The sequence below is a fragment of the Oreochromis aureus genome, linkage group 9 (genome assembly GCF_013358895.1).
Source record: "Oreochromis aureus strain Israel breed Guangdong linkage group 9, ZZ_aureus, whole genome shotgun sequence".
In the NCBI taxonomy this organism is placed as follows: Eukaryota; Metazoa; Chordata; class Actinopteri; order Cichliformes; family Cichlidae; genus Oreochromis; species Oreochromis aureus.
In genome coordinates this window covers 21879641-21897717 of record NC_052950.1, presented here as the reverse complement: position 1 = coordinate 21897717, position 18077 = coordinate 21879641, and the positions used below count along the sequence as shown (strand labels likewise).

General features: G+C 42.8%; 1 protein-coding gene across 2 annotated transcripts; it reads left to right on the top strand.

The window, feature by feature from the left end:
• The first annotated feature begins 1419 nt into the window (after positions 1 to 1419).
• LOC116335955 (microtubule-associated protein futsch) lies at positions 1420 to 17009 on the top strand. Of its 2 annotated transcripts, XM_031759741.2 has the most exons (11): positions 1420 to 1516; positions 2144 to 9699; positions 9952 to 10067; positions 10147 to 10213; positions 11387 to 11444; positions 11538 to 11646; positions 11811 to 11942; positions 12499 to 12588; positions 14713 to 14856; positions 15103 to 15287; positions 15394 to 17009. In XM_031759741.2, the coding sequence occupies exons 2-11, from the start codon at positions 2145 to 2147 to the stop codon at positions 15560 to 15562; spliced, it is 8625 nt and encodes a 2874-aa protein (XP_031615601.2). In that variant the 5' UTR covers positions 1420 to 1516; position 2144; the 3' UTR covers positions 15563 to 17009. The 2 variants fall into 2 exon arrangements, with proteins under 2 accessions (XP_031615601.2, XP_031615600.2); XM_031759740.2 differs by having other exon boundaries at positions 2144 to 10067.
• Positions 17010 to 18077: the final 1068 nt, after the last annotated feature.

Genomic DNA, 18077 nt, shown 5'->3' with positions numbered 1-18077 from the left:
GTTATCAAAGTGCCAATAAATAAACTCAATGAGAAAAAAGGCTGACAGGTTTTATTTCATTTACTGTACTTTCAGTGGTGGAAAACATTTGCAGCTCCAGCAGAGATTCAAACTTCTGTAATCCAATCTACTTGATTAATTGGAGCGCAGACATTTAAAACTACTCAAGGCCTGACAGCCTGAATACACTGAATCATTTGTGATATCTGGTTGTTACCTTTTTTGGATGGATATTTTTATGAAATGACAGCTGCACTTTCAGGTTATGTTTTTTTAAAGGTTTTTGATGGGTTTTTTTGTTCCAATATTAAATATTTAAAGAAAACCACACTCTTCTCTCCACAGCATACTTCCACCTCTCCAGCCTGTAATCCACCTGCTCCCTACTCTCACTACACATCACAATATGTCCACAGATACTACCCCCTGATTTCATCTGTCAGCCTGTTCATCGCGATTGCAAACCAGAAGGAGCTCAGAGCAGATCCCTGATGTAATCCCACATGCATCTTGAACCGATCTGTCACTCCTATTGCACACCTCACCACTGTCTCGCTGAACTCAGCTCATAAACTTCAGCAAACTTCAGCACTTCACTTTTGTTCTTGAAAACCAGTACCAGCACACTAAAGGTGTTCTGAGGTGTCATCTCACTCTCTACGATTGCATTAAAAAACTAAATTAAAAATGCACCGGCCTATCTCCCAGATTCTTGATACCGCCACAGGTTTGTCATCTGGACCAACTGCCTTTCCACTTTTCATCCTCTCAGCTGTCCTAACTTCCTTCCTACTAATCTTCTGCACTTCCTGATTCACAAACTATCCTCAAGCCATCCTTCTCTCTCTCTGATTTTCTTCCTTCATTAGCTCCTCAAAGTAATGCTTCCGACTTCTCAGCACACTTTCTTCATATGTTTGTACATTTCCATTTCTGTCCTTAATCACACTAACCTGCTGCACATCCTTTCAAATCGATACAAGTCCTTTTCTCCTTCCTTAGTATCCAGTCTCGTGTAAATGATCATTAGAATTAAATAAGTATTTTAAGAAATTGTATGCTACAGTAGAGATTTTTTAAATCATCATTCATTAAAAGAATTTCTGAACAAGCATCATAATCTGCTCTCCCATTATGCTCTCCCATTCAGTCCATAGAAAGGAATCTATCAAAACACAAAAATACAGTTTCAAATCAGTGTAAAAGGTATAAATATATATATATGTAGATATATATGTGTGCCCTTGAGTCATTATTTATGTTTTGTGTTCGTTCGGTAAAAAAAAAAAAAAAAAAAAAATTTGATTGTAATTATCAGTATCATTAGAAACAGTTTAAAAGCTGTGACTGAATTGAGTGATTAAATTTTCGCCTTCAAAAACTACAAATCTCGATTTTGCGGGCGCGATGAGCGCTGGTACGTCACATCCGCCGTTTCCCTCCGGAAGAACAGTTAATTTTTATTCACAGGAAAAAAAAGAAAAAAACAGCTGTTGTTGAAAAAGAAAACATCAAAGTGAGTTTCATGGACTAATGCCGTGCTTTACCTGTTTGTTGACTTTAGTATCGTGAGGACTACAGTGTGGGGGCTGTGCTCGGTGTGTCCCGCCGTTCTTTAGGCTGATTTGGAGCAGCGACGCTCGGTTCGCTCATTTGTTGCGAGTTGGCTGCTGCTGCTGCTAGCTGTTAGCTGTTAGCTTCCATCACTGTGGACTTCCAGCTAGCACGCTAGCCACGCTCAGCTAGCTAACTGACCATTTCTGAGTGTCTGATGAACTCCGAGTGACAGTAAAACCTGCTGGCTGCCAGACAGTTAGTGAAATAAGGCGCGTAGATGGGGAATTAGTGCGTGAAAGTAGATCGTACATTGTGTGACTCGTTAGCCTCCTAGTTTGCGATTTATCACTGTTTATGTCAAACGTTAGCCAGCCTTGTTGCTTGTGGAAGAAATAGGTAATAGTTGATGGATTTGCTTATAATTACCTTATCATTGCTTATCATTTCCAAGAAAGGAGGTGTTCCCATTTTACTGAGAAACTCCATGATGCTGGAAAAAAAATGTGAATTACTTTGTAGCTACAGGATTATTTTCCTTGTAAGTCCTCACCTCAGCTTTATCATGTTTTTGTGAAATATGTTGCAGAATGCCGGCCTCAAAGAGAGGATCGGCCCCTCCAGACTCGCAGCCCAAGATAAGGAAGTTGGATGAGGACGGAGAGGCTGCGCCATCCAAAACTGTACCAGCCGCCAATAATCAATCACATAACAACACAGGAAATATGAAAGAAAAGACAGCAGCCCCACGGACTAAGAAAAAACTGTGTGCTTCACCGGAAGGGGGACATAAACTAGCCAAGTCCCCCAAACAGAGCTCGCCTTCGAAGGATTCCAGCAAAACTTCCCCTGACCCACCTGTGAAAAAAGCCAAGCTCCAGAAAGCCACAAGTGCCTCCTGTGGAGAAGCTCCCTCACCGCGAGCGAACTCCAAAACCTCCCTGAAGCGAACTGCCTCCACGGACTCTGATGAGTTGAGTAGTGATGGTAGTAAGGCTGACTTCTTCAGAGAAAGGGATGATGAAGACAAGGCCCGCTGCATCAGAAAATACTCAAATCGAGTCAAAGCCAAGCGAAAGACTGAAGAGTCGCCTTCTGTGTCCGAGGATACGAGTCAAGGTTTATCTTCTCCACCTAAGGACCTCATACAGATGGACCACAATTATGGTATATTCACAGATTCACCATGTCTTCAAACTACAGATGAGGCAAATGAGAACATTAAAAAAGAATCTGCAGAATCTTTTACTGAGCAAGAGAGACCAGAAATATCAGCTATTGCACCACAGGATGTAGATAATGAAACACCAGCATCATCAAGAGACATTTCAGACAGTCTCGTATCCGAGGCTGAAAAGAAGGATGAGGAAGAGTTCGTTCAAAAGGATTTAGATAATAAAACACTACCATCATCAATGGAAACACTAAGTTCGGCTGCTGGAGAGGTGGATCCAAAGTGTACAGATGAAAAACAGTCTTGCATGTCAGAAAGTCTGAGAACTGAAACTAAAACAAATGAAACCACACAGTTTGTTTCTGGAGAGAATAAATTGAGTATTCAGTGTACAGCTGAGGGAACAACTGAATCTGCCAGAGTATCTGCAGGCCATAGTAATGAATCAAACTCTGCATCAGAACAGTGGCTTGTGGAAAGTGGTATTCCAGAGAATGAGACTCAAGCAGACATTATTGTCAGAGCTCTAGCTACTTCCGAAGGGGAATCAAATCTTGTAGACACGCAGGACGACGTGCCAGATGCAGTTACCGACACATGTGTTGATGTGGAAACGATGGTCATTAGGTCTGAGGAAGAGCTTCAAGAAAGCGACGGAAAAGGAGCTGACTTCCAGTCGACTCAGGTCGTCTCTTTTCCTGGAGGTTTGGTTGAGAGACAACTGAGCCACGACTCTGTGATAACTGACAGCTGCACTGAAATATTGACTCCTGATTGCGAGGCTGTTCAAAGAGAAGTGATTTCCGAATGTTTCACAGTTCCAGACAGTCAGATAGCACCTAGCGTAGATCTGCAAAATCAGGAGAACGACAGACTTTTTGACAACACTGCAGAAAAGCCTGATGATGGAGTTAAAGAAGATTCTGAGAGCACAGAAGGAGACACGAGCACGCTTTGTGTCACTGCAGCAAGCAGCCAGATCAACATGGATATACAGACTGCAGCAGCATCAGAGGCGATTTCTGTAGTGGAAACACAAAGACAGGAAAAACAGGATGCTCCTGAACCTATCGCAGACATATCTACAAACTTTCACGAGGATCATGTGGGAGAAAACTGTAGAATTATGGAAGACAAACATACTGTGAGCTTTGGATGTAGTAGTGGAGCTGAGACTGAAAATAAAATAGAAACACAGAACATAGTGATTTCAGAAGTTTCTAATACAGAAGTGCAAATTCTTAAAACCCAGGAAATCTGCAACACTACCACAGCCGAATCCACAGAGGTTCATGATATGGATGATAAATCTGGCAACATTAAAACCTTTGAATGTGCTGATGGGCCTGAGAGCCAAGAGAAAATACAAACACAGAGCTTATCAGCTTTGGAGGTTAGTAATCCAGCAGCTAAAGTGGAAGTACAAAACCATGAGAGGCCAGACGGCGAAGCTACGAGTGACAAAGTTCAGGAAAGTCTGAGGACCGCAAACTATGAGAGCAGTGAAGAAGCTGAATGTGTTGCTGCTGTGGAAAAACGAATGGAAACACCAGACGATGTAGAGCCTGAAACCACATCAGTGGAGATCTGTAACACTGAGCAAACGCATCAGATGAGCCAGGTGGACAGTGAATCTACCACAGCTGAATTACACAAGGATCAAATTGTTGAAAATGTGCAATCTGTGGAAATGCAGACAAAATTAACGATGGAGGTTTCATATCCATCCGCTTCAGTGGAAATGCAGAGAAGTCAAACAGAAGTGGAGCTACAGACCACATTAGGGACGAGTTCTGAAATTGCACCTGGAGCAGGAATACAAAGTCAGAAAAATCATGAAATCAATGAATGCAATACAGACGACATCCCTAAAGAGATTAAAGAAGACCCAATGATTGAAAATTTGCAAACTGTGCAGAATGAAGACGATATGAACTTTAAATGTGCGACACTAACTCCAGAGTTTTCTGAAGCAGCTCCTTCAGTGGAAGTGCACAGTGAGAAAAGTCCGGAAGTAGTGGAGATGGAGTCTGCAGCAACATCAGAGGAGGTTTCTACCATACCTGCAGCGCAAACACAAAACCAAGAGAATCAGGATGTTGGTGCACATATTACAGATGCAGTTTATACAAAGTCTGTGACTGTCACTAAGAATGAAAACAAAACAGAAGATCAGCCTAAATCACCAATAGAATTTACCGGACATGCCTCTACGATGGAATTACAGAGTGAAAAAAGTCAAAATGAAGTGGAGATGGAGACTGCAACAACATCAGAGGAGGTTTCTGACACATCTGCAGTGGAAACAGAAACACAGACGAGTCAGGATGTCTGTGAAGATGGTGCAGGCATGCAGATCGACTCTGTGACTGTTGCAGAAAATGAAAACGAAAAAGAAGAAAAGGCTAAAACCACACCAGAGATTTCCGAAGTGGTCCCTTCAGTGGAAGCACAAAGTGAGAAAATTCAGAGTGAAGTGGGTATGGAGTCTGCTGCAGCTTCAGAGGAGGTGTCTAAGATACCTGCAGTGGAAATCCAAAGTCAGATAAGCAAGGTTATCACAGAATATAGCACAGATGTACATATACAGTCAGTGACATCAACACCAGACTCCCCTAAAGAATCCACCTCAGTGGAAATCCAGCTGGTGCAAAGTCAAAATGAAGTGGATGCGGAGCAGAAAACACCAGAGGAGGTTGCTAACATACCTGCATTGGAAATAAAGAGCCAGGATGTCATTGAACATAACACAGACATACTAATGCAGCCCATTAGTGTCTCGGAGAATGAAAATGAAATGGAAAAACAGGCTCCGTCGATATCAGAGGCAGAGATTTCAGTGGAAGTACAAAGCGGCAAAAGTCTATCTGAAGTGGAGATGGAGACCACAACAACATCAGAAGAGCTTTGCAACCCACCTGCAGCGGAAACACATAAGCAGAAGAGTCAGGATGTCAGTGAACACAGAGAAGATTCATATACACAGCCTGTCGCTGTCCCAGAGAGAGAAACCGAAATGGAAGAGCAGGCTAAATCGACACAAGAGATTTCAGTGGAAATACAAAGTGAGAACAGCCTAAATGAAGTCGACATGGAGTCTGCAGCTGCATCAGAGGAGATTTCTAGCTTACCTGCAGCAGAAATACAAAAGCAGGCGAGCAAGGATGTCTGTGAACGGAGCACAGACGTACATACAGAGCCTGTGACTGGTGCAGAGAATGAAAACAAAAAGCAGGATACATTAATAGCAGATATTTCTATTTCAGCACACAGCCAGGAGATACAGGAAGCCACTGAGCCTACGGGAGACATATCTAAAGAAGTCTACAAAGGATTAAGGAATCCCACAAATTACTCCGACAAAGCACATTGTGTCACTGCTGCTGAGAGTCAGGTGGAAATGGAAATGGAGACAACAGAAGCACCAAAGGAGACATCTGAGCCAACAAATAACCAAAGCCAGAAAGGTCAGGAGGTCAGTGAACTGACTATAAACACTACAGTAGAGAAAGACTTTATTAATGCTCTGAGTGAAGAGGAGGATGATAAGGTTAAGGCTGACTGTGTCATTGCTGCTGAGAGTCAAAGAAAAGTGGAAGTGCAGACAACAGAAACACCGGAGGTGGTTCCTGATCTAAAGAATGTGTCAGAAACACAAAGTCAGAAAGATCGGGAGATCACTGAGCTCAATACTGACACTGAGGCAGGAAAAGATTTCATTAATACTGAAGAAAATGATGGCAAGGTCGATGCTGAATGTGTCAGTGTTACTGAGAGTCCAGCAGAAATGGAAACACAGACAGCAGAAGCACCAGAGAAGATTACTTATCTGACAAATAAACAAAATCAGAGAGGTCAAGAGGTCAGCGAACTCACTACAGACACAGAAGTGGAAAAAGATTTGACCGGGACAGAGTGCGAGGAAAAGGATGTCGAGGTTAACGAGGAAAGTTTAAGCGCTGTTGAGAATCAAGGAGAAATGGAAGTGCAGACAACAGAATCAGGAGAAGAAAGATCTGACGTTGAAGTACAAAATGATGGAAATCAGGAGGTCGGTGATGTTCAGGAAGATGTCATGTCTGCACGCTGTGAGACTGGAAATGAAGGAGAGCCTGCTTCTGAATGTGTTAACGTTTTAGAAACTACTGCAGAAGGGAGTCCTTATCCAGCAAAACAGCAAAGCAATGTTACTGAGGAAATGAATGAAGACACTACGGCCTTATTAGAAATTCAGAAACCTCTTCCTGTTGCTGATTTGGAGAATGACATACAGAGAGGGCCTCCTGCTGATGTGGATGTAACAAGTGAATCAACAGAACGGGAAGCTTCAGTGTTAGAAGAGGAAACGGGGAGCCAAACGTTTAATGAGGTCAAGGCTGACGGGTCTGTTGATAACATCGAAGGAGGAGTGGATAGCAGCGAAGTAATGCTTTTTGTTTGTGGGCAAACCGACAACAACAATGTCGTAATTCAACCTTCTGAGGAGCAGATTGAGATGGTTAATCAGTCAGCGGTCGGGCCCCATGAAAACCAGATAGTGTACGAGCCCATTAGTAGCCCAGAGAGTAATGATGATCGTGATGTGTCTGCAGCGGCAGCAGAGAAGCACGATGCCGTTTCTATATTAGACATACAATGCACAGAGGCTCAACAGATGGAAACAAACTTTTCCAGTAATGAAGACAACAGAGAAATTAGTGCCATGCAGCTGGAAAATGAAGCTGCTAAGGAGGAAATTTGTGTCCCAGACAGCCAAGCAGGGGTTGAAATGGAAGTACAAACGCAACCAGCACAGTTGGAGCAGAGTAACGCTACTGTGGATGTGAAAGAAGTTGCACCGATCAGCTCTAGCAGTGCCATGAGTGTGGCAGATGGAGGGTCAGGAGATGCTGCAGAAAAAAGTGAAGGAAATGGCATTTCAGAGTGCGTCAGAGCCACTGAGTTTTCTGAGCAGGTGCAGCACGATGCTGGCGTTCAGGAGGCTGCGGGTGTCACGGTAACAACAACAACTCCACCAACAACGACTACAGCCTCCACTGAATTTGAGGTACCAGATGGTGCATCTGAGGAATATGTGATTTTAGAGACAGTCCCACAGAGTGAAATTCACTTTGATATCGTCACTCAAGCTGCAACCGAATCAGGTCTGGCGGCCTCTCTTTCAGAGCAGGTGAATCCAGAAAGTGAGTCGATGGAGAAGGCGGAGAGTGAGAGGATTTTAAATGGTTCTGAGCAAACTGTGTTTACTGAAGCGGCGGCTAGTTCGGGTGAGGTAGCAGAGCAGGAGACAAACATTTCACCTGTGGAGGAAGACGTTCAGGTTATTCAACCTTCTGGCCACCAATCATCTCACATGGTGGACATGAATACCTCCCATGACTCCGAACCCCAAAGCGTGATTGAAGACTTTAATGTAGTGGTGATAGAGGATGCTCAAGATAACCTGGACATACAAGAAGTGCAGATTCTAGAAGACATCGAGATCGGACATGAGATTATAGTGGTGGAGGGAGAGAATGATGAAGACAGTGACATTGCAGTAGCAGAAAAGCCACAAGAAACAGCCAAGGCAGGCCCGCCTAAGAAGCCTGAGGAAAAGGTGAATGAGAAGAACATAGGTGACACTAGTGGGCCTGACATGAAGCAAAACAGCACAGCTGAAAAGACCAAAGAGGAAAAGAGAGCTCAAGAGCCAGAAAAACCCAAGAAACAAGAAATGAACACGCAAGCGAGAACCAAAGCTCGCCTCGCAGCTCTGGCTGAGCAGAAGGCTGCGGCAGCTAAGAAAAGTGCAAACAGACAGCAGCTGAATCTCTTAGCCCTGTGTCAGGAGATCGCAGAGGACATTGCCACAGACAGCATGCTGCTGAAGAGGATAGAAGAAGAAAAACAAGCGGCAGCAGCAGCAGCAGCCAAGAGTGAAGCCAGCAAAAAGGAACGCCCGCCTGTTAACACGCAAGATGCCAACACGGTTAATGTCGCAACTCCTGCTGGACCAGAGGGATGCGCCCCTCCTTCGGTGACCCCTGCTACTGAGGCACCCCCAGCCCAGCCCTCAACGGCTGATTCAGCCGAAACTCAGCCTTCCACCGAGCCTCCAAAGAGACGTTTCTTCATCACGCAGATTTCAGTGCCACTGAAAGTCCACGAGAAAAAGAAGCTGACTCGATATCAAAGACTCAGACAGGTCGAGCTGCAGAGAGAGAAAATGTCATGGGCACGTGTGAAGAAACTAAAGTCTGACCAAGCAAATCAGATGTTCTCAGACATGGATTGGCAGGCACCTTTTTCTGCTGCCTCTCTTTTTCCAGTGAGCCCTATTACCACACCTCCTCAACCTGCAGCCAGTCCAGCAACCTCCCAAACCTCCCAACTCAGTCCTTCTGCATCTAGCAAACCTGCTACACCGAAGGCGGAAACTCCCAAGGATGAGCCTAAGGCTGAGCCAGCTGAAACTGAACCATCTAAAACTGAACCTGCTAAAGCTGAAACCTCCAAAAAACAACCAACAAAAACTGAAACTCCTAAAACTGAAACTGCCAAACCTGAAGCCTCTAAAACGGAGCCTCCTAATACTGAAAACCGTAGAACTACACGGCAAAGCAAGGCTCAGGCTTCTAAAGCAGCAGCTACTCCAGAGCCCGCCCCAAAAGTCACAAGATCAGGAACCAAGAGAACCCTCCCAGCAATACCGCCTCCCATGCCCAACGGACTTAATGCTCAGAAACTGAAAGTGGAAGTTGAGTACAAGCCGTACAGACCCAGGCCGAAGTATTCTCCTGACGATTTTGAGCTTGATGATGACCCATTACCAGCAAAGCCGAAACCTGCACAGCCGACACCACCCGGCCTCCAGTCAAACCCTTCGGCTCAGCCTAAACCCACTCTGGTATCAAAGCCCACGCTCACAGCGCAACTTGCCAACCAGGCAAAACTCAAAGCTCAGACCAAGCCTGCTGGGCAGATCTCAGGTCAGTCAAAGCCCTCTGTTGCAGCTCCAGCTCAGTTAAAGCTCGCACAGTTAAAACCAGCTGTTGCACCAGCAGCGCAGTCTAAGGTCACAGCTGCGACTGCAGCTTCATCCAAACCTGCGTCTTCAGCTAATGCTCCATTAAAGTCTCCAATCCCGACTGCAACTCAGTCTAAAGTTGTTTCACCTCAGCTGAAGACCGCAGGCGCCGATTCAAATCTAACACAGCTAAAACCATCTGCTTCACCTGCAGCTCGGCCTGCTGTTGCAGCCACATCTGGGACGAAGCCTGCTGCCTCTAAGGCTGGTGCAACTTCAGTGCCTCAGAGACCCACAGATCCCGCATGTAAAGAAAATGGCAAGTGCAAGGTAAGCCAGAAATAAATTATTCTATGATCAGTGTCACAGGCGCTGTACATGTTACTTACCTTATTTCTTTCATACACAGAATGCAGCTCATCCACTTTCATCAGCTCCACCTGACGAGAGCGCCAAAGTGTCTGACAAGATTACAGGTATCTGTGTATATTAATTGCAATCCTGACTCAGATTTACCTCCATCAGCTCGTCCAGATTGTCTACCTGTCTGTGCCAGTGTCTGCTAGCGGGATTACTCAAAAAGTCATGGACAAGTGTCCCAAGGTAGACGTGATTAATTCAGGAGTAAATTCAGATTCAGACTCTTTATCATTTTGAGGAAAAATAGAAAACGTAAGCTTCACAAATACGTGTGAAACTGAAGAAAAGAAAAACTGGGAGGCATCATCTTGCTTTCTAGAAATGCCTCCAAATAGTCTGGATCCAGTATCCAGGGAGTCAGTTTCTATGTGTTGTGGATGGTATTTTCAGCTGTGGTAGTGCCCTGCTGGTGTATGATTCACAGTTTTTTATTATAAAAAAAGTTTGATTTTTGTCAGTCAGATTTGAATTAGGCCATAGACTAGGATAATTTATCAAAAAAATGAGCGAGGCAGCACATTTTAAATCCTGCTCTTTTAGCTTGTTTTTTTACTTCACTTTAATCAAGATAAATGCATAGAAATGTAAAAAAAAAAGATGAAATTCACATTTCTCATCTTTAACTAGCTTATTCTTCCTGGCAGGACGACACTGCTGCATAAACATGGTTGTTATCTGCCTGCTTATAGGACAGCAAACACGACATGCAGTGTTTGGATAGCTGTTAGGCTAAAATTCAGGCCTCCAAATACTGATTACATTAAGTTAAGCACCCCTGTCAGCGTGCACTTAGTTGCGTCTGCAGCTTTGTGTTGATAGTGTTATGTCTCACACATTAGGGTCACTCACATCTCCAAACACTGAACCTGTGTTAGGCACAGGTTACCCACAAGGTCACGTTCCTTTAAAGGGAGAGGCTCAGCTGGTAATAAAACTATCTGTCCACCTCAGATTTCAGCTTCTTTCATCAGTTAACTGTGAGTGCAGCACATGTTGTCATACGAGTCCAGTCTGGGATCTTTGACTAATGTTTCAAAGCATTAACTTTTCCAGGAGCAGTGCTACTTGTTATTTATTTATTTATATTACTCTCAATATGTTGTTTAAGTAAGTTAGGAATTTATATTTTAAGTTAGTTTTTGTTGCATTTTGTCAACAACCTTCTTAAATGTGTGTATAATTATGTTGCTGTGTAAAATCCTTTCTTTTATATGTTGATCTTTCTCTAGAGAGTAAAGCAGAAAGCTTGAAGGCAGCAGAGCAGACATCAGGAAAGCCTTGTCAAGAGTAAGAAGCTTCTCTAAAGTTGTTTAACGTGTTTTTTTTTCCCCTCTTAGCGGTTGAAACCTTCAGTAACCCGATGTGTTTTTTGTATCACAGCAAAGCCGTGAAGCCGCAGGATGGCGGGGCTCCTCTCTCTGAAGCTTGCCTGCAAAAAGAAGTCAAGAAGCTAAAGGAGGCTGACAAAGATGGCACCCAAACAGTTATTGTGAGTGAACGAGATAGTTTCCTCTTACCTCATTTTAAATCCTGCGCTGTTGCAATGGAAAACATGGATCATAAGTGGGGTTCTTTCTGTGTTCTGTCACTCTGGAAAACTAAGTGAAATTGAATTCTTGAGAGTGAGCTTATTGTTTTGCTTTGCTCTCGCAGGATGCAGGACAGAAGCATTTTGGAGCAGTGGCCTGCAGTGTGTGTGGGATGCTCTACTCTGCTGCCAACCCTGAGGATGAATCTCAGCATTTGCTGTTTCACAACCAGTTCATCAGCGCCGTCAAATATGTGGTGAGAGAAAGTCACATGCCTATGCCTGTTAAACTGACTCCCTAGATCAGGGCAATAAAAGCCCACACGTTTATGCATCTAGGCTTACAAAAAAGAAACAATGCAGTGCAGGGAAAACAGGCTTCCTGATAAAGGGAGTCTTGACCCTCCTCTTCCACTCTATGCTGCACTACAGTAAGCAAACCTGCAGGTATTTGATGAGACTCCTCCTTAGGATTGCCCGTTGGACATTTTTCTAACTTCCCACCTCTAGAAAAGTAGGTCAGCACAGCTCTTTGTTTATTCAGTTCAAGTGTGATTTATTCTCACTGACTTTTCTGGTGGCAGAAGAGACAGTAAATAATGTTAAATTGAAAATGTAATTTTATTTGGGTTACGTCAAATGATTCTGTCGGCTTATAAGAAGATTTATTACCTGGAATGTTTTGCGCCTATTTGCCAAAATTGCGCAGCATAGGGAGTGACTGCGTATAGAAAATGAATTAATACCTACTTAGGACATTTAGAAGACATAATTAAATACTTTCTATTCTTTTTTTCTTTCTTTTTTTGTCAGGGATGGAAAAAGGAGAGGATTTTGTCCGAGTTTCCAGATGGAAAGATCATTCTCGTCCTGCCAGATGATCCCAAATATGCTCTGAAGAAGGTATGTTCACACCAGCGTTTGCTAGCGTGGACTGTTCAGGGTTTAAATGTCTAGATTGATAGTTAGGTCCCCAAAACAAGAAGTCCCCAGTTTGTATATTTTTTGGCTCTGTCTTTTACTGCCACAGAGTTAACATGAAACAGCCAGCATGCAGTTAAATTACAGGAATTCCAACAGCATCCTCAAATGTAACAGAACTATAAGTATAAATAACTTTAAATAAAATACTCCTTTGAGAATCCTTTGCAGGGAGTGACTGTCTAAGGTAGCAGTCACACAGGCCTAGCAATAGGTGGGTGACCCTCCTCCCCCAGTTATTTTTCCACCAGGGAAAAATGTGTATTCTCTGACATGTTGCCAAGTGGTTGCTTTGTGTTGCAAAGAGGGTACTGCACCAAAAATCTTGCAATTGCTTTGCTTGGTAGAAGATTCCTGTGGTCACTAGGTGGGCAGTGTGAATGACCACAGCAGACCCGGTGACATATTTATGCTTTGCAGCATTCTTTATTACGACTTTCACGGTTGCTGCTCACAACACACACAGAGCTGCAGCTCTCCCGCTGCCAGCTCAACACAACCAACAACAATCACAATGCAGGACCCAGTACCATATGTAAGTTGCCGGGGCATGATTGCGAATGCCATGCAGGTGTGTCCGCCTTCCCTGCACAGCATCGCAGGCCATGCCCCGCCACAGGCAGATAAATCCAAATATTGATAGTGTCGATCCCAACACTGGTATTGGTATCGGACTGATACTAGCACGATATGATCGATATTTTGTTTCAGTAGTTCAGTATGTGTCACACTGAATTGCGTTAAATTATTTTTGGGGGAAATGGAAAAAAACATATACCTCAAGCATGCACTATGAAAATTTTATTTATAGCCTATAGCACATTTAAACAACAGAAGTTGGAGGCATTTAAATTGTACATCTCTTAAAAAAAACACCAAACTGTTTCAAAATGCATGGAAAACTGGAAGGTGTGTATTACTAAGTGGATTGTACTTTGGAAAGTAAAAATCACAGCAATTTAGTGGCCGTTAAAATGTGTTCAGAATTTATAAATTAGTGATGATTCAACTCACAAGTCTTCTTCCTTCCTTCCTTAGATTTGTTAGATTTGATACATAAGTATCGCTAGTATTGGCTCTGTATTTACTTAGTATTGGATCAGTACCAAGGTTTGCAGTATCACACAGGAAGATGTTGACTTGCCTGCAAGTGGCTAACTGAGCACTAAGCTGAAGTTAAACTTGAGAAAGTGGGACGCAAACCAGAAACAGAGAATGTTCCCCTTCAAAGTAAAAGTCGTGATTCATTGCCGCAACCAATATATTTTAAAAGGTGAAGGCTTTGCTTTGAAGGTGGATGTTCTCTTTTCACTACAGTTTGGTGAGTTTTTGGCAAGTGTTTGCAAACAAGTCGGTGTCTTCCACACAAGCTGTAGGCGGCTGCAGTAATTTCCTAGTTACTGAAGCAATCGCAAGGAGCTGTTTTGATGCGACTTATTTCATTCAGCAATGGTCTGCAACCACTTGCTAACTGATTGGGTAATTTTTTCCCCTAGCAACGAACGGTTACCTGGGAATCACTTACCAGTCTCTAGGCCTGTGTGGCTCGGGCCTAAGGTCTGAAACTCAAATCTTTTACTGAAGCTATTTACTGTTGTAGGGTCTTTCATCCCTCAGTTTTTGTCTTCAGCAACTAAAATACTCAGTCATGTTTGGGGGTCTCTGTGTGAAGTAAGCAGCCAACTTTGCTGCGTTTGTCTGAGTCTGAGCAGAGAATTCACCCCTATGCACTTAAAAATTTAAAGAGTTTAAACAGCTGAAATGTGAGCAGACAGACTGCATAACCTCTGCCAAGGCTGAAAAACCCTGCATCACAAGGATGCCTGGATCTGGATTAGCTCGTTATATTTTCCTGAAATTTAAAACAGTGCATCTCAGTTTTTCAGCTTGCATTTGTAAATCTGACACCAAAACTCCACGTCTGCCCAGCCTTTGAAAAAATAAGTGCTGAAGTCTCACCTGGACTGTATCCTTAGATATGCTCCAATATCTATCATCCCTGCATTAGCATACTGATTCTTGGATGTACAATAATCTGTTCCTCAGGTTGAGGAGATCCGGGAGATGGTGGACAATGACCTCGGCTTCCAGCAGGTGGAGACCAAGTGTCCCTCAAAGACCAAAACCTTCCTCTTTATCTCTAATGACAAGAAAGTGGCTGGGTGTCTCATAGCTGAGCACATACAAGAGGTAAGAAATTGGAATAAATGAAATTCTTGGCTGATACAGATGTTTAAAATACCTTAAAAATCTGAACTAAAATATTGCTTTTGGTGTTTCTAATCTTTCTTTCTTTCTTCCTTGTGTAACAGTTTTAAGGTATCTGAGCATTTAGACGGAACAAAATGGATATAATACAATAAACACATGTTCGATCGCTGCTATCAAGTGTCCGTTTGTTCTGTGCCGTTTACTGATGATTGTGCATGCTCACAGGGGTACAGGGTGATTGAAGAGCCCATGCCAGAGGGTTCGGAGGGAGAGAAGTTGATGTTTGAACGTCAGAGAGCTTGGTGCTGCTCCACAACGCCAGAGCCGGCCATCTGCGGCATCAGCCGCATCTGGGTGGTCAGCATGATGAGACGTCAGGGCATCGCCTCGCGCATGCTCGAGTGCCTCCGGTCAGTACGGCTGCAAACCGCCAGTCATTTCATCGTCATCATCTCTCACACATACACAATCAAAGTCAAATTAATGCAACTCGTATTTGTTTGTTTTTCTGCACAGGAATAATTTCATATACGGTTCATACCTGAGCAAAGATGAGATCGCCTTCTCCGACCCCACTCCCGACGGGAAACTCTTTGCCACGCATTATTTCGGCACTTCCCAGTTTTTGGTTTATAACTTTGTGAGCGGAACACGCTCGCACCAACCCAAAACCCAAGCAGTATGACGGTCTTCAGATACCGTAACGATGGCTTCATCTGAGACGCTCACCGACCAGTGGGACATCCTCACCAAACACTGAATCTTCACGTGTGTTTTAAAAAGAAAAACCTCCTCAGAGGGGTTACACATTGGTTCAAATCTCAGGATGAAAACAACGAGGTGTTGTTGAAACATGATATTTCACCCTTTAATCCTTCCCCGCATAGTATTTTGAAGAAAAAGAGTATTTTCTTTATACATTTTTAAGTAAACAATTGGTTTTATTAGGAGAATAGTTTACATGCATGATCTGACAGCAATAGAAAACAAAGAGCATTTTATCGTTTTATCTTTTGAATCCTCGTGAAGCGTAACCATCAACCTGCTGCATTAAACAAACGGTTATTTGCGAGTTTGTTCCTCTGTCGGTTTTTGTCATTTTTTTTACACCCGTGTCCTGTAGTGGAGTGTGCTAAGCTGCCGTCGTCTCCAGATGTGTTCAAGCGACGTCGATAATCCCTGAAGGGCACAACTGCACAATTTCTTTTGAGGGGTTAAGCTGTGTTTCCTACACTTTGATTTCACTGTCATGTTTTTATTGTAGTATTTCAGAAACCATTTCAACACCTTGATTAGAGAGATGTGGCTTAGAACTGTAGCTTGGGCATTATTTGTGTGCTCTGATCTTCTGAGATCACCTTACCTGACCTTTTTTCCCCCCCTTCTTTTTTTTTTTTCCCTCAAGCCGAGCCATATACTGTACACCGTTTAGGGGCGTTATAGCCTAAACTGTATGAGTGGTGTCTTTAAATTTCACCAAGGCTGTCTTTTGCTTTGTTTGTGCCTGAATGAATCATGTGTGACTTAAGTTGTTGATTTATTTTCTTTACGTTTTTAGCCACATGTTCCTCTTAAGTAGCATCTGGCTTTGTTTTTTTATTCCGATAGTGTAGATTATCATCTTCCTATTCCTTAGTAACAATGAATTAAAATGTATATCAAATTATCATGTAGATTTATGCATAGTATAACAAGATTTATAATGAAAGATGGGCAAGTTCTTAAGTGTCACGTGTTAAATGGTGTTTGAGTGAAGGTAAATATCAACCAGGTTCAGCCTTTATGATTGAAAACAGGGATATTTGCTCAGTGATCAACATGAGGGGTTTAGATTAACCCGCCTCTCTTCAGATTAACAGTATCATCGTAATCCACCTCTTGTTTTCTTCTTCCTCCTTGTTAAAGCGGTCAATTTTAGAACGATGTGGTTGTGTAAGAAAAAGACATTTGATTTATACGAAGCTGTTATGTAAATATTTATTTAAATAAAAGATAAAATGTAAAACATTTTTGGTGTTTCTGATTAGCTGCTTTTGACCTTGTATGGATTTTCCCCCGTTTTCTGTCATGTAAATGCTGTTATAGTCGTGGCTTCTGATATTAAAAGAGTTTCAAATAACAAGGTCAGTATACACTCGCTGGCCATTTTATTGGGTACATCTAGTCGTTTGCCGTAATTCTTTGTGGCATCGAATCAACGACATTCCTCAGAGATTTTGGTTCATTTTAATTCAGCAATCTCTTGATTAAGAGTCGTGTTCAAAAAATATGTTTGAGACCATTTGAATTTTGTGACATGGAAGCAGCCATGAGAAGATGGGAACACTGTGGTCAAATGGAGATGGTCAGCAGCAATTCTGTGGTGAAACGATGATGCCCAGTTGCTATTAAAAGGCCCAAAGTATGCCAAGAAAATATCCCCCACATCCTCACACCATCAGCAGCCTGAAATGTTGCTGGAAGGTGGGATGGATCCATGTTTTTTTTTTTTTTTTATGTCAAATTCTGATCCTAATGAAAACTCCTAAGACCAGAAACCTTTTTTCTGATTTTGGTTAGACTGTTTGTTTAGTCAGTTTCCAGTGTGTGGTCTTCTGCCGCTGTAGTCCTGAGATGCTCTTCTGCATACCTTGCTTGTAATAAATGTTTGAGTTATTGTTTCCTTCCTGTCAGCTCAAAGTGGTCTGGCCATTCTCCTCTGACCTCTGACAGACATTTAGCTTAACAAACAGTTGAACAGCATGTTCAAGTTGATTGTATGTGCAAATACTCGCTTTGAACCAACAGTTTAGGCTTCATGTCGCAATCACTCAGTTTTAGACCGTTTTTTCTGACTCTTGACTCTCAGCCATGTCAGCGAGAGTGGATGTCCCTAATGTGGCCATCTCAGGCATAGGAGCCCCACAACCTTGCGGTTCAAACATAAAGTTTACGGAGGTACAGACAGTGATCTGAGCTTAGTATAAGATAAACAAGGATTATTTTCAGTGGTGAATCATGAAAAGCTACTATACTAAGATTGAAAATAGATATATGTAGCTGTAAATCAGCATACTAGGTCTGCTTTAATTGCCCATGACCCTGTTTTTTTGATGAGTGATGCCATCTAGTGATCATCGTCCTGGTGCATCTGTGTTCGGTGATAGTCGAAGGATTTTTACTCTTCTTTGCTTTGATGTAAAAATCGACTTCAGCAGAAA

Bases quoted from the DNA above. Each gene is read 5' to 3' on its own strand.
- LOC116335955 (XM_031759740.2), top strand. From the start codon at position 2,145: ATGCCGGCCTCAAAGAGAGGATCGGCCCCTCCAGACTCGCAGCCCAAG. The intron at 10,214-11,386 runs GTATCTGTGTAT...ATCTTTCTCTAG, and splicing joins AGTGTCTGACAAGATTACAG to AGAGTAAAGCAGAAAGCTTG. The intron at 11,445-11,537 runs GTAAGAAGCTTC...TTTGTATCACAG, and splicing joins TCAGGAAAGCCTTGTCAAGA to CAAAGCCGTGAAGCCGCAGG.